The sequence below is a fragment of the Abramis brama genome (assembly GCF_963993115.1).
Source record: "Abramis brama genome assembly, chromosome: 5".
In the NCBI taxonomy this organism is placed as follows: domain Eukaryota; kingdom Metazoa; phylum Chordata; class Actinopteri; order Cypriniformes; family Leuciscidae; genus Abramis; species Abramis brama.
Window position 1 is genome coordinate 31,986,040 of NC_139967.1, and position 14,401 is coordinate 32,000,440.

At 36.2% G+C, this 14,401-nt stretch overlaps 3 protein-coding genes across 5 annotated transcripts in view; 1 reads left to right on the top strand and 2 right to left on the bottom strand.

Annotated features, from left to right (window-relative positions):
- Positions 1 to 790, bottom strand: part of LOC311082804 (multiple C2 and transmembrane domain-containing protein 1-like) — a 249,862-nt gene extending 249,072 nt beyond the window's left edge. For both annotated transcript variants that reach the window (XM_084113903.1, XM_084113902.1), the window contains exon 1: positions 1 to 790. In XM_084113903.1, the coding sequence (XP_083970029.1) occupies positions 1 to 648 (648 nt within the window). In that variant the 5' untranslated portion in view covers positions 649 to 790.
- Positions 425 to 13,299, top strand: fam81b (family with sequence similarity 81 member B). Of its 2 annotated transcripts, none has more exons than XM_084113906.1 (8): positions 425 to 456; positions 2,550 to 2,755; positions 4,178 to 4,296; positions 6,836 to 6,965; positions 8,035 to 8,141; positions 11,099 to 11,231; positions 11,333 to 11,528; positions 12,755 to 13,299. In XM_084113906.1, exons 2-8 carry the CDS (start codon positions 2,558 to 2,560, stop codon positions 12,886 to 12,888), a joined length of 1,017 nt encoding a protein of 338 aa, XP_083970032.1. In that variant the 5' UTR covers positions 425 to 456; positions 2,550 to 2,557; the 3' UTR covers positions 12,889 to 13,299. The 2 variants fall into 2 exon arrangements, with proteins under 2 accessions (XP_083970032.1, XP_083970033.1); XM_084113907.1 differs by lacking the exon at positions 425 to 456 and adding an exon at positions 545 to 618 and having other exon boundaries at positions 2,554 to 2,755.
- The window catches only part of skic3 (SKI3 subunit of superkiller complex), a 24,335-nt gene continuing 23,204 nt past the window's right edge, over positions 13,271 to 14,401 (bottom strand). Inside the window, exon 41 of the mRNA XM_084113899.1 lies at positions 13,271 to 14,162. Within this exon, the coding sequence (XP_083970025.1) occupies positions 14,085 to 14,162 (78 nt within the window). The 3' untranslated portion in view covers positions 13,271 to 14,084. The remainder of the gene's footprint in view (positions 14,163 to 14,401) is intronic.

Consider the following 14,401-nt stretch of genomic DNA (forward strand, 5'->3'; position numbering starts at 1 on the left):
CAGGTCACTGGCGTTTTTAGCAAGCTCATCCTCACTGGATGCTGCCGAATCCACCACCAGCTTCTCGAAGCACGTCGATCCCAAGGACGAGCTCTTCTGCTGGGACATCGCCAGATGAGCCACCAGCAGCTTCGGGCTCCCGTGCGCGGATACGGAAATCTCCGGTTTACTGATTGATGCTCCATCAGCAACGGCCAGCGGTGAGATCCCGAGCCCTTTACTGGCGCTGGAGTTCGGCTGCTCGCTCAGGGTACTGTCGCCTACTATAGAAGGTTTAGTTGAAGACAGATTGGGCTGCGAGGACGAGAAGACCCGGTCCAGGACCTGTTTTTTCTTTCTTTTAAACATCCATAACCCGCTTTCTTTTTTACTATCCCCGCTGCGTCGTTCGGACCCCAGTTTAGGGCTCAAAAACGGTTTGGTCTTCTCTTGGAAATTCCTCCACATCCTTCTCTGGTAAGACGCTGATTGCGGGTCTTTGTCGCTCTCATCCGTGTGTTTCTCCTCCATAGTCCCCGTCCAGCAGCAGCAGCAGCAGCAGCAGCAGGCTTTCAGCGCGCGGAGCGCCAGTGACACTGAAGCGCGCGGGCGAGCGCGCAGCAGCGCGTGCTCTTGATCGTAAATGACACTCAGGACCTTACAACACATTCACTTTATCTGGTGGTCAATATGGTACTTGTGACATTATTCAGGGGGTCTTTTGCAGCACCTTAATATTGAAGTCTAAACTAAAACCTATAAGAAAATAAAATTAAAAAAAAGCCCAATAGGACAAGTTCAAATCTGAACAAAGAAGGGTTGCCCAACAAGGGTTACCTGTGAAATAAACGTGAGTGTGGAATGCATCTGATTCACTCTTTAATGACTTAATGATCTGACAGTAACCTATGAAAAGGCCAGTACACGAATACATAATTGGAGAATGGAAAGATACGCCTCCTTCTGGTGAATGTCCGTAATTATAAGGATTTGGTGAGTGTATATATTTAACTGCACATCATGTGAATATGTGACAAGCCATTTGAGCTATTTAAATTGTGTTTGTTACTGTAAAACTGATAATAATACAGGTGCACACTAGAAGAAAGCATGATGACTTTAGGACAGAGTTAATCAGTTAACAGGTTTTAACTGTGGTAGGCCTATTTTTAGATTATTGTTAAAATTACTAACATCTATGCAGTGTAAACAGCCATGCTATTGATTTAAAAGTGAAGGCAAAGCCAAGATAATACCACCCACAATAAAACCCACTCATGTGTCATTTTAAAGATTGTAGAATTTGAATATGAATATGTAATTATAAGGTTGTAGTTGCTGCAAACTAAAGGCTATGATGTACACCCAGTGTGTGTGTGTGTGTGTGTGTGTGTGTGTGTGTGTGTGTGTGTGTGTGTGTGTGTGTGTGTATTATTTATTTATTTTTACACACAGCTAGCACTATACATTAAGACATTACTTAAAAAATCCCCCTAAAGACATCATCACCACTTAGCTTTGAAGGGTGCTGAGTACATTTACTATTCTTTAGATGTGTTTCAAATCACAGAAGGGAAATCATTACCGGTCAGAAAAGCTCATGAGAATGAATGAGTAGACTGAGATGTCTGGCCAATATCTCAATACTTAATTATGCTTCTTGTCAAATTATAGTATGATAAACCATTTTTAGCCCATCATCCTAAAGCTGTTCCTTCGCAGTGTACCATTATATTTTTGACAAGTACTAAGTTAATGAAATACTGTATTCGCAAATTGTCCGCATTATCTTGCCATGTACAACATGATACACCCCTGTCCAGAACATGCCATTTGGTAGCTAAGAGATCAGACTAAACAAACCAACAAAACACTCCACAGGCTACAGGGAAACACTTCACAGCAGGTAAGTAAAGATCTCAACTTTTTGCAATATATATTATTTTACATGTAACTCACACACCCACATTTATACATATATATATACACACACATTTTAACTGCAATAAAGTATACTCTTTCTTCCTGTGGTCATTGTGGCTATGGTGAATGCCGATTAAAACTGTAAGTGCTCAATCAAAGGGATTCATCTCTGTTAAATGAATGAAGGTAAGGTATTCATCATTCATGCATCAAGGTGAATCAGTACTCAGAGGCAGATAATCAATAGGTGGTGTAGTTTCCTAGAGCCCTTGATTTATGCTCACTACAATGCAATGTAGGAGAAAACCACAAGGAGAACACCTCTGAGTTCTTCTATTGCTTCAAAGGCATTTGATTCAGCTTCATTTTGACAATATGGCTCTGTCCTGTCGTTTCTTTTACAAAGTAAAGCATTCTCAGATTCTGTTTATTGATTACCTGTGACGGACTTGCCGTCTGTACAGGGTGTCCTGAGACGCTGCAGGCTCCAGCATCCCCAGCAGAGGATAAAGCGGTTTGGAGAATGGATGGATGGATGGATATTCACTAATTACAATATTTTACAATATTAAGTTACATCAAAGGCAATTTAAAAAAAAAGATGAGGCTCTGACAAAAGAGTTCTAGTTAATTAATTGTGTTTTGAGACAGGCATATGGAGAACCGCATGACCAATCAGGAACGCACTTTAAGAACTCTACTAGAAGAAGCCGTGAAGATCAGGGACGATGTGGTGACTGGTATACGTGCAGCTCAGGGTTCAGTCCTGATGGAGTCGTCTGCTAGAAAACTACTGGAGAACCACATTCAGATCATAACTCATGTTGTCAAACAGCTCAGCACAGACATCCAGGTATGAAAATAAGTTTTACAGTGATATTATATTATATTATATTATATTATATTATAATATATTATATTATATTATATTATATTATATTATATTATATTATATTATATTATATTATATTATATTATATTATATTATATTATATTATATTATATTATATTATATTATATTATATTATATTATATTACATTATATTATATTAGAGACCCTGGATCACAAAACCAGTCATAAGTCACACAGGTTTATTTGTGACAATAGCCAACAATACATTGTATGAGTCAAAATTATCGATTTTTCTTTTATGCCAAAAATCATTAGGATATTAATTAAAGATCATGTTCCATGAAGATGTTTTGTAAATTTCCTACCGTAAATATATAAAACATTTATTTTTGAGAGTGAATGCAGCACAATCGCAAACATAAATGGTTTTCTCAATGTTTTGATTTTTTTGCACCCTCAGATTCCAGATTTTCAAATAGTTGTCTCGGCCAAATATTGTCCTATCCTTACTTATTTATTCAGCTTAAAAAAAATCAGCAAATCAAATCAAATCTTCAGCAAATCAAAAAATTGACCCATGTGACTGGTCACATATTATATTATATTATATTATATTATATTATATTATATTATATTATATTATATTATATTATATTATATTATATTATATTATATTATATTAATTATATTATATTATATTATATTATATTATATTATATTATATTATATTATATTAATTAAATTATATTATATTATATTATATTATATTATATATACATAAAATGGGAATTAATCATGTGTATGAGTGAATAAATGTCCATCAGTCTATTTTAAGTCCCCTGATGTTTTCTTCTATCCTTCTCAGAAAGGTCCAGAATAATCACACTTCTGGATTGTTAGATCAGTAACATCTGATCAATGCATCTTTTACTTTTATTTTTTAACGTGAAAGCAAAAATTTAACAGTGCTTGATGAGCGAGGTAGTTTCAGAGAACATGCCAGCAGAGCCATTACCTGATGGGATGCATTATGCAGAATATGTGCATAAAAAATGAATGAATCAAATAAATCAAAGTCACTACAGCCAGAATGAGGGATCTTTTCTTTTCCTTTTTTTCCTGAAGAGTGATGATGTAACCAGGCTTGATTAGTAACAGAAAGACATTAGGAATCTCTGCTAGGCCTAATGATGAGGGCTAAAACACTTCTGGCTTTCCCTCTAAAATTACAAAAAGTCAATACACTCGAGGTATATTTTCCAATTCAGAGACTATTTAAAAAAAAAAAAATAGTTTCTGCGTTATAATGGAAAATGACTGAAGTCTGTCAAACTGTGATAGCGGTAAGTGACTGCTGATATGAGCAATCACACTGTAACTGTTGTATGACCGCAAGCACAGAACAATCTTCTGTCTCCCCAGGTGCTGGAAACACAGATTATTGAGAGAGACAACCTTGCTGCAGGGACGACTTTTGCAGTGAAGAGCTTGGATCACAAGAACATGATGGGTATTGGAGATCTCAGAGGCAGAGTGGCAAGGTCACAAATTACACCAAGATTTTATTCATATTTATAGAGCTCCAACATTTTTAGATCACTAGTGAAAATGCTTTTATTTTATTTTATTTTAATTTTAAAAATGATTATGAATTTCATAATTTCTTGATATATGTCCCTTTTTTTAATTTTCCCTGAAGTTCATTACAAATATGAGCATTAACTAAAAGTCTACAAGAGCTTCTATTTCAATATCGGTGCAATTCATGAATGATTGTTATTGTGTTGCCAATGACATTTTATAACAACAAGGTTGAAAATGAGATATTTCCAAACATCCAGCTTAGTGGACTTATTAGACAAATGTCTTCTTGGCATTTGTGTATTCGAAAAAGCCTAATGTTTGTATGAAATGAATGTGGAAATAGAAAGAGAGCGGAGGGTCAGTGGTGCCTTACAGGCATAGACACAGTAGCTTGATGAGATGAAATGAGATGTTTGCTGACTGCACGACCTATGATTCCTCTCTTAACATACGCCATATCACACAACCCTTCACACATTATGTATTCATTAGTTCATCATTGTGGAATGAAAGACATATAAATTGCTCTCGCCTGCAGTGCACAAACAAGATTTGTGGCCAATCAGATTATTTCCCCATTTGCCATCTTGTGAGTCATTGTTGCAGTGTTGCAAAGTTCATCACTTTTAGGTGATGGCAAAAAGATAAAATATTAATTATTATATTTTATTTTATATTATATAATTTTTTATAACAAAGGGTAAAACTACAATCTACTTAGTTCCAGAATTGCTACATTATTTTATTGTATTTATATGGGAAAAGATTTGAACGGAAAAATTTATATTATTTTCATAATTCCTTAGTAAGTCTCCTTAGTTTTAAAACCTCAAACATTAGTCTACAAAAAAAAAATGTTCTAAATCACGTTTTAGTACCTTATAATTAGAATGTATATTTTATTTTTGAGAATGAACTCTCTTAAGAGCATGAAACTAAGGATGTCATTGCTTCATAATGCAGCAGAGATTAGAGTAGAGATTTTTCCAGTTGAAAAAAGTGAAAAAGTAGAAACAGAAAAATTGCAGATGTTTTAATGTCAGTTGTTACTATATACAAACACCGAAAGTATCTTTATAAAAAAAATGTTTTGTTGTTTAATGAGGAGACAACCACAGACTGTAATTTGAAAATCAACTAAACCATTAAAATGGTCAGTGCTGGTCCCACTGGTTCCCACTTTTAATTAAGAGCAATCTACTTCAAAAATAGCATGGTAGCCAATAGTATTTTTTTTTTTAAAGTTAATTTTCCTATTTTTTTCCCTATAAGTTTCAGATGAAAATGCTGGCAAATTTATAGAATGTTCTTCTGATACTCACCGACCTTTTTATTAGGTACGCCTGCTCATTTGCTGGTTAACGCAAATATCTAATTAGCCAATCACAATTTAAGCATGAAGGCATGGGCTTAGCTTAGCTGACTTGTTGCCTCGCTGCCCTATCAGGCAATGACTTTGTTTGCACACGAAGATACCTTACAAAACTGATTTTGGATATACAATTCTTTGGGTGAAAATGCCTTGTTGATGACAGAGGTCAGAGGCCAGAATGGTTCAAGATGACAGAAAGGCAACAATAACTCAAAAGAGCACAAATTCATGATGCATTCATGTCAATGTGAACCAAAATCTCGGAGGAATGTTTCCAGTACCTTCCTGAATCTAAGCAACAAAGAATTAAAGGGGTGGTTGATTATGATTTCACTTTTCTAACTTTAGTTAGTGTGTAATTTTGCTGTTTGAGCATAAACAACATCTGCAAAATTACGACGCTCGAAGTTCAAAGCAAAGGGATATATTTTCTTTTAAAGAAATTGCTTTTTAAGGACTACAACAAACGGCTGGTAAGGACTACATGACATTCCTCCCGGGTTAGTGACATCACAAACCCTAAAATTTACATAAACCCCGCCCTTGGATTTATAGATTATCAAGACAGAATATGCTAATCAATGACTAGAAGATAACTACACATAAGCTGCATAAATTTATCAACTAACCATTCAGAAATGTCCTGTTGCTTCTACATGTTGTCACTTCTTGAGTCTCTCCATCATTGTCCGACTCCGGTTTGAACATAAAAGGCTAAAAGTTTTTGAAATGTACAGTTCATGTCAGTGTGGGGTAAAAGGACACAAGCTGTTGAAGCTCCGCCCTCTGTGCCGGGAGCAGCAGCTCATTTGCATTTAAAGGAACAGACACAAAACGGTGCGTTTTTGCTCATCCTCAAAAAGTGACAATTTTAACATGCTATATAAAAATATCTGTGGGGTATTTTGAGCTAAAACTTCACATACACACTCTGGGGACATCAAAGACTTATTTTACATCTTGTGAAAAGGGCATTATACCACCCCTTTAAGGCAGTTCTGACGGCAAAAGGGGGTCCAACCCGGTACTAACCAGGTGTAGAGTGGCCGGTGAGGGTATCAGTAAAACCAACCCTCAGGAACAGATTAAATACTTATTGTTGTCTGAATTTCCTTTTGCCTTAGATGTGATGCTAGCATTGCTAAACTGTCATCTGATGTTGTGACTGGAGGGCAGGACATTCTGAAACTCCAACAGGAAGTGAGTGAGTTACGCTCTGTGCTGGAGCTGAAGCTGAGAGACATGGAGCTCAAGGTGAGACGTTAATGACGAGGCCATTAAAGAGCACGTGATAGCTTAGATTGAATGACCAAAATGTATTCACTCAAAGGCATTCGTTTTAACATCTATATTGTGCAAAACAAAACACTGTTTCTAAAGTGTCATTTTCACATGCATTTTTAATGCTCCTTCAATGATACCATGGTGTTACATAGTACTGTATCACCATGATAAATATTAATAATAGAAATAGATAAATATTGAATAATAGAATGTTCATTCAGAGTTTTCTGGTCTTTAATAATGTTGTTTTTTTTCTTTTTGAGGGGGATTTCTGTTTTTTAAATGTTACTACTTGTTTCAGATGTTCAGAAAACTTTCAAAAGTAACATTACCATTATGTTTGCAAAATGATAAAAATGGAATGTTCCCTTAACCTTCACAAAACCAAAAAAAAAGAACTTTTTTAAAAGCTGGACGTTTTGACATTCTGAAAACATTCAGAAATAACATTAGCATAACATTCTTAGAACATATTTTAGCTGGGATGGTTCTTATATTTGGCATGTCCACATTTGTTTTCCTCAACTTACAAGGTATAAATAAATGTTGTGACCAAGCCAGTATGTGCATTAGATATGAAATTGCATCAGCTTTGGCCCACACCTCTCTTACGCTGGGGGAATTGCAGCGTTGTCATCCATATAAACTGTCTCTGCATGGTGACTGTGTGATAACCGTAAATCTCAGTGATTGCAGTGCATTAGCTTCTAGGTAATGGTCACCAGAAACCATAAAGGTAATTGAAAATATAAAGGGAAAAATTATATATATATATATATATATATAAATTATATATATATATATATATATATAAATTATATATATAATTAAATACAAAATATAAAGGGACAGCCATGTACATTTTTTTTTTTTTTTTTTTTTGATAGCTGGTTTAGGAATGCTACATTTGGGGACAAGGTTATTGATTCAGCTCAGTTTGATACAGTTTGGACAGTGTTTGGACATTAGAAGGACAATGAAAACTATGTGAAGTGAGCGTGATGAGAGGTACGCTTTATAATGTCTTGTCATTTGCTAGCTGTCTCATGATGTAGGAAAACTACAGATGTCAATGTCAGAGAAGTTCATCTCTCAGAGAAACGCCATTGGAGATTTACAGAAGGAGATACAACAACTGGATGTAAAGTAAGAGCAACTAAAGTCACATATCAATACTCAGACAGTTGAGTTTATTTTAAGAGTTCCTGCTAAAATATAAATTAAAATGATATATGTATATAAATGATACTATATAACAATATTGCCTAATTATTAAATTATAATACAATATTTAAAGTATATATATATATATATATATATATATATATATATATATATTTACGCTTTTTGTCTTTACGTGAGTCATTGAATCATTCACTCAACCATTGTAATGCCAAACGCTATTGACAATGAATGCACAGCGTAATACAAAATTCGAATTATTTACATCAAAAACAAGATTACATTGTTTTTGTGTGTGTGTTCAATGTTTGGAGATTTAAATTGCTGGAATGTCTGGATGACAGTAGATAAATTCTATGTCAAAGCAAGTTTCAAACTAAAATAATAGGCCTACATAGAATATATCCTGGCTGTAAAACATGTGCCAGAGCATTCTGAATTAAACACGGATTAACCTGGTCACTTTTAATGACAAGGAAACAATCGTTAATTTATTTGTATTCATTGTATACATACTGTACAAAGATGTTTTTGATTGAAATTAAGTATCGTTTTTGAAGCGTTATCTTCGCAAACTGTAAGGGTATACTTCAATGGAAATGTTGTTAGGGTTTTTTGTATGCAGTGATAAAAGAAAAAAGATTCAATCAAATAAAAATGAAAAAAAGAGGAGAAGAGAAAAAGGCCAAACACCCTTGATTCTTGCATGTCTCTTAACTGAATGTGGTATGCCAAGTTGGAATATGCTGAAGCATGAATTTTATTTATTTGTCTTTTGCTTGGCAGATATGTTTTCAGTGTGGTTTGGGCTGCTGGCGTGCAAAGATGTAATTGATTAAATAAACAAGTAATCAGACCTGTTGCGGAAATCCAATCTATTTTAGGCCCCTAGTTTCTTTTAATAAAATGTTGTATGTGAAGGGCACTCGTGAAGGTATTGACAGCCCTGACATCAGTTATTGCAATGCTTTACCACCGGCCCACTTTATCGAATCTGCTGTCAGGTGGATATGTTCTGTTGAGACTGATGTAAAAAGGGAACTAGTAATGTGCCAGTGACTCACCAGATACGCCTCCAAATAGAGCCAATGCCAGTCTATGTGCTGCCACATGAGCATCATGGCATGTGCAAGGTGATGCTCTCCATTTCTTTGACAATATTAGCTCTTGTCTGCAGTGTGGAGCAGATGGCAGCTGAAATGGAGCCTTGCCCATGATGCCCATGGTGTGACAGAATCAAAGGAATAGGCTGCCTATGCTTGGGCTGTTATGTAATAGTGGTGAGTCAAGATAGCTTACAGTGACTCATGAAGAGAAGCATATGGGCCAAAGAAAAATAAACACATTGAGAAAGAAGCCAGGAACAATAGCACGAGCCCAAATGTGATGTCTATTAGACACATTGACACAAATACCTTTTTGAAAGATATGACATGCAATTTAAAAACAACCACAAAAACATCCACCACAACATATCTGTAGGCTATTTAAAATGTATAGGCCATTTAAAGGCCCAGCATTAGCTAAGTAAACACAAACTATTGTTTTGGATTAGACAAATTGTAATCAATGATACAAAGCAAAGATGCAAAGCTTGAATCTTGAGTCCACTCCAAAATGAGTTATTCTGTATCAGTAAGCACTGTTTCTGAATTCTCTAAAACGCCTTGGCTGTGTCTGAAAACGCCATCTATACCCTTAAATAGGGCACTATTTGAAGGGACAGCCATTTTAGTGCTGTCCAGAACCATAGTGGACATTATGGAGTGCACTCATTCAATCCCATAATGCACCGGAATAAAAAGTGTACAACCAGGGTGCTTCCCATTTCTCATTTGTGCATTCTCGCTTCCTTTCCTCGCGTCTCGGCTTCGCCCCCAGGATGCGAGGGAAGGCTGCAAGGAAAGAAAATGAGGATGGAGGAATCGAAGGAAAGCTTATTTGAATATTGGAATGTTCTTGATCACTCGGGTGTCACTTCAAAGCGTCATCAGCAGCTCTCAAAGGATCTGCTCTTAAGGGGGAGGAGAATTTATATGTGCATCAGGTTTCTCGACAAGAAAGACTTCTGTATAGGATACACATGTGCATCCTCGCTCATAACTCCTCTGGAAGCTTCCTTACTCCTTGTTCCTCACTGTGCAATTAGAGAATTGAGATGTTCTTCAAGATGGCTGAAATGTCGATAGGTTTCCGGGTCACGGGCTGGAGGTCGGAGGAGCGAGGAAACGAGGACGCATCAATTTCAGTATTAAGAACCACCCCCAATGTACATTCAACTGTTAGAGAATACCCATAATGCACTGTGAGGGTAGCGCTAAATGAATTCCCGCGTCTCGCCAGAAGATGGCGCCTGCAGCTGAATCATTCATCCATCCATTTTCCAAACCCCAATGTGGGTAAAGCACTTGATTGTAGTCTTGAGTTTTCTTCCGGGAACATGCGTCACAATATTCCTCATTTAAATAATCCCCGCCCTAGGCATACGCAAAAAAAAAAAAAAAAGGGGGGCAATGCCTGGTTGAGTAGCGTTGTGTTGAAACCGATTGAAACTCGTGGTTTTGGTAAGGGGTGTGACATTTCCGAAACATGCTCAAAGCGGTTAATCAATCACAACACAATGATCCATCCGATCAATCAGAGCACATTTTTCTTTTCGGAAGGAGGAGCTTCACACAGACAAGAACTTATCAGAGCATTACTTACAGACTGGGAAGAGAGGTGCTGTAACTATGTAAAATATGTGAAATATATTGTTTTTTGAACATTAAAACATGAAAACCTATTCTAGTAGAGCCCAAAAACAAAATCAAGACTTTGTAAAAGGGCATAATGGCCTCTTTACTACATAATATTCAGAATACCTTTACTACAATGGGAGAAAATTGTAATGTAGCATGTATGCATGTATGTTTATGCAGAACCTCTAGTGGTCTGAAGGAGATGGAGGAGCAGACAGTGAGACTGAGGAAGTGGACAGAGGAGCAGATGAAAACCACAGTTCAATCACACACACAGAGCAGCCAGCAGCACACACTGATGCAGGACAGAGTGGTAAACATGTGAATGGGTCTCAAACTCAAAATGAATGGCCTTATTATATATATATATATACTGTACAGTATATATGATATCTGTGCAAAATATGTTCTTAGGTGGAAGTGGAACGCAGGCTAAAGCAGAAAATGAATCTTCTTTCTGGGCATCTGGAAAGGTTGGAGGCACAACTGGAGAAGGTGCGTTCAGCTCACAAGACCACGCATTCAGAGAGCAAACTCGACAGAATGATCAACACTTTGGAGAAGAGCTTCAGAGAAGAGCTAGAGCAGATGAGGAGGGAGTACCAGTCAGGTGAGTCTCACATATGAGGATGAAATAAAAGAAACCCTTTCTACTGTACATTTTGACATCAATCTGTATCCTACAACTGCTGTTCAAAAGTTAGGAGTCAGTAAGATTTGGTAATGTTTTTGAAAGAACTGTATTGTGAAACAGACAAAAAAAATAAAATAAAATCTGGTCTGCTCAGAAATTCAATATCTATTTGCTAGGGGAAAAAACTGTATTCCAAAACAACGATAGTCCGACGCACACTTCAAATTCTAATTATTATAATATTATATATTATATTCTGGCTATATATTATATTCTGGAATTGGCTAATTCATATAGAAAACTTTAAAAAAGTCAATTATACTTTTAAACAAAAATACAATAAAAACAATTTACAATTTAAAATAACTGTTTTCTATTTTAATATATTTTAAAATATAATTTATTCCTGTGATAGCAAAGCTGAATTTTCAGAATCATTACTCTAGTCTTCAGTGTCACATGATCCTTCAGGAATCATTCTAATATGCTGATTTGCTCTTTAAAAAATTGTACTGACCCCGAACTATCAATTAGTGTATATAGAAAGCTAAAGTACAATATAGGCATTTTTACTCCATCATGTTTTGTGCCTCTCTATCCAGACCTCTGGTTCAACAAATCACCGAAAGCCAAAATATGACCAGTAAACTAGAACAATAGCTGTCATTTCTCAACAACAGATTGGAAAAATTGTGTTCTAGCAGCCTGAAATGCAATACCAGCCAAACTAAGTGGCCCAATTTATCTCTCCTTTGGGTGATTTCTTGAGAAATCAAAGTGCAAATAGAAAGCATGACTCAAATTCGGACTGAATCAGTCTTTTTGGTATTACTTGTAGCTTAATGTACAAGCAAGTCTGCTAAACTAAGCCTGCAGGGTATCTTTCACCCTAGCATATTTGATATTTAGTTTATCTGTATTTCCTTCCAACTACCCAATTTCAAAATGTGACTGATTGACAGACTATGTGGAGTATTTCCAGGCATTCTGTACAAAAGACCAAAGTAACCTCAATAAACAAACCCAGCAAAGAAAAGCCTTAAAAGGTACAGTACATGACTTGCGATCTCAAATTCTCTTTGAGATTCCAATGATGGACTGAGGGCAGGTGATGCATTATAGATGACACATCTAACACACACTTATGCCACAGAGTCAATGCTCCCACAAGTAAAGGTAATCTCCTCTATTTAACTTGCCAGGGCTTCAGGCAGTTCATGATGCCATTGCATCTCTGAGACACATCGGTGACACCAAAGCCAAGCTGGACAAAGGAGAGCTGCAAAGAGACATAAAACAGATCCAGAGAAACATGGTGGAACTGAAGGAGCTCTGACTAGAAAAAACATATATGCTGGTCTTGCTGGAGTATATAACCTGTGTGTGAGATCACAAAGTATGATTCAGCAGAATGTGGACAGATGGGCAATACAATCAAATAAGCTGAACATTTGTTTCCTAGATTAAAAAAAAAAAAAAAGGATTTAGCCGGTCTTCATGAGGTAATTTCCCGTAAATCTCTTTAGACCAGACTTTAAATTCAGATTCTGAATTGAACAATCATGGTTGATGGAATTCGAACAAGGTACAATTATGGCAAATCAGAGATTAGAGGCGCAATACTCATGAGGCTCAATACTGGAAGATTTGGAAGATGACCTGTTCTGTGTTTGTCTGCACGTCCGCAGGCCAGTATTGATTGTAACGGATGCTGGAATAAACAAACAAGATCTCTTTGTTTTCATTTAAATTTTCCAAGACACCAATACATACTTGCAAAGCATTAATATACCCAACACAATTAACCATTTTTGTTATTTCCCTCTTCATGTTTATGCTTTCATATTTTAGAGACACAATGGCTTTTTGTAGGTCAGTTCTGCATATATGGAAATGACAGTGGGGAAAAACAGAGGTCCATTAATTCTGCTAGTGCTTCTGTAGGGCAAAGATAACTGTAGACAGATAAAAAGCAATTCATTTGTAATTTTTACTTCTCTGACCATAAACACATTTTCAAATGTGCCTAATAGTGGCTACAATAAGCAATGGCCGTTTTCAGGCTCCTGCAGAGATGAACCATGATAGAAGTGCTTTTAAGTTACATAATGGCAATAATATTTTAGTCAGCCGAGGCTTGTGGCAATGATAATTATGTAGAAAGTCAGTCGCTGGAAGGAAGGCACAGAAAAATAATAATCAATCATTAATGCAATTTTTCAAGTGTCAACACCCATTTGAATGTGATCCAATGAGCATAGGCTAATTCAGTTACACCATAAACAGCTAATTAAAAAGCCATTCATATAGATCATATAATCTTTTTAGATTCATTCACACAATTTAACGTAGCAGTGATATGTATACATAATAAAATGTCCTTGGTGATGTAAAGACTGAGATTTGTAAACACATTGATCAGTGAGTAAACTGCTGAGTGTGTAGGAGATAAAGGAGAACAACTGGCTCTGCTATTGACGGTTTGATGGCGAAGTGTAAGTCTCCTGAGGAATCTGAGGATGGTTTACTGTCTCAGCTGGATGGGTAAAGGCGTCTGTGGAAATCCACCAGTCTGCTGTCTCCTGCTGCTGTAGCCTTCAACAACAGGGTCTACAAGACCGAAACACAAAGAAAGATTCAATGCCATTCTTAAACACAAAGCTCTTTCATTCATCTCATTAATTGCATTAGACGGCCGAAGGACACCGTTTAAACAATTACAATAACCGTTGTAGCAATTACAAATTATAATTGAATAAATGGATAATGAAAAACTATATTAGGTTAAGTAGATATTCAAAGCTGAATTTTCAGCAAGCTTGATTAGATTACAATTGACTCTGATTAAG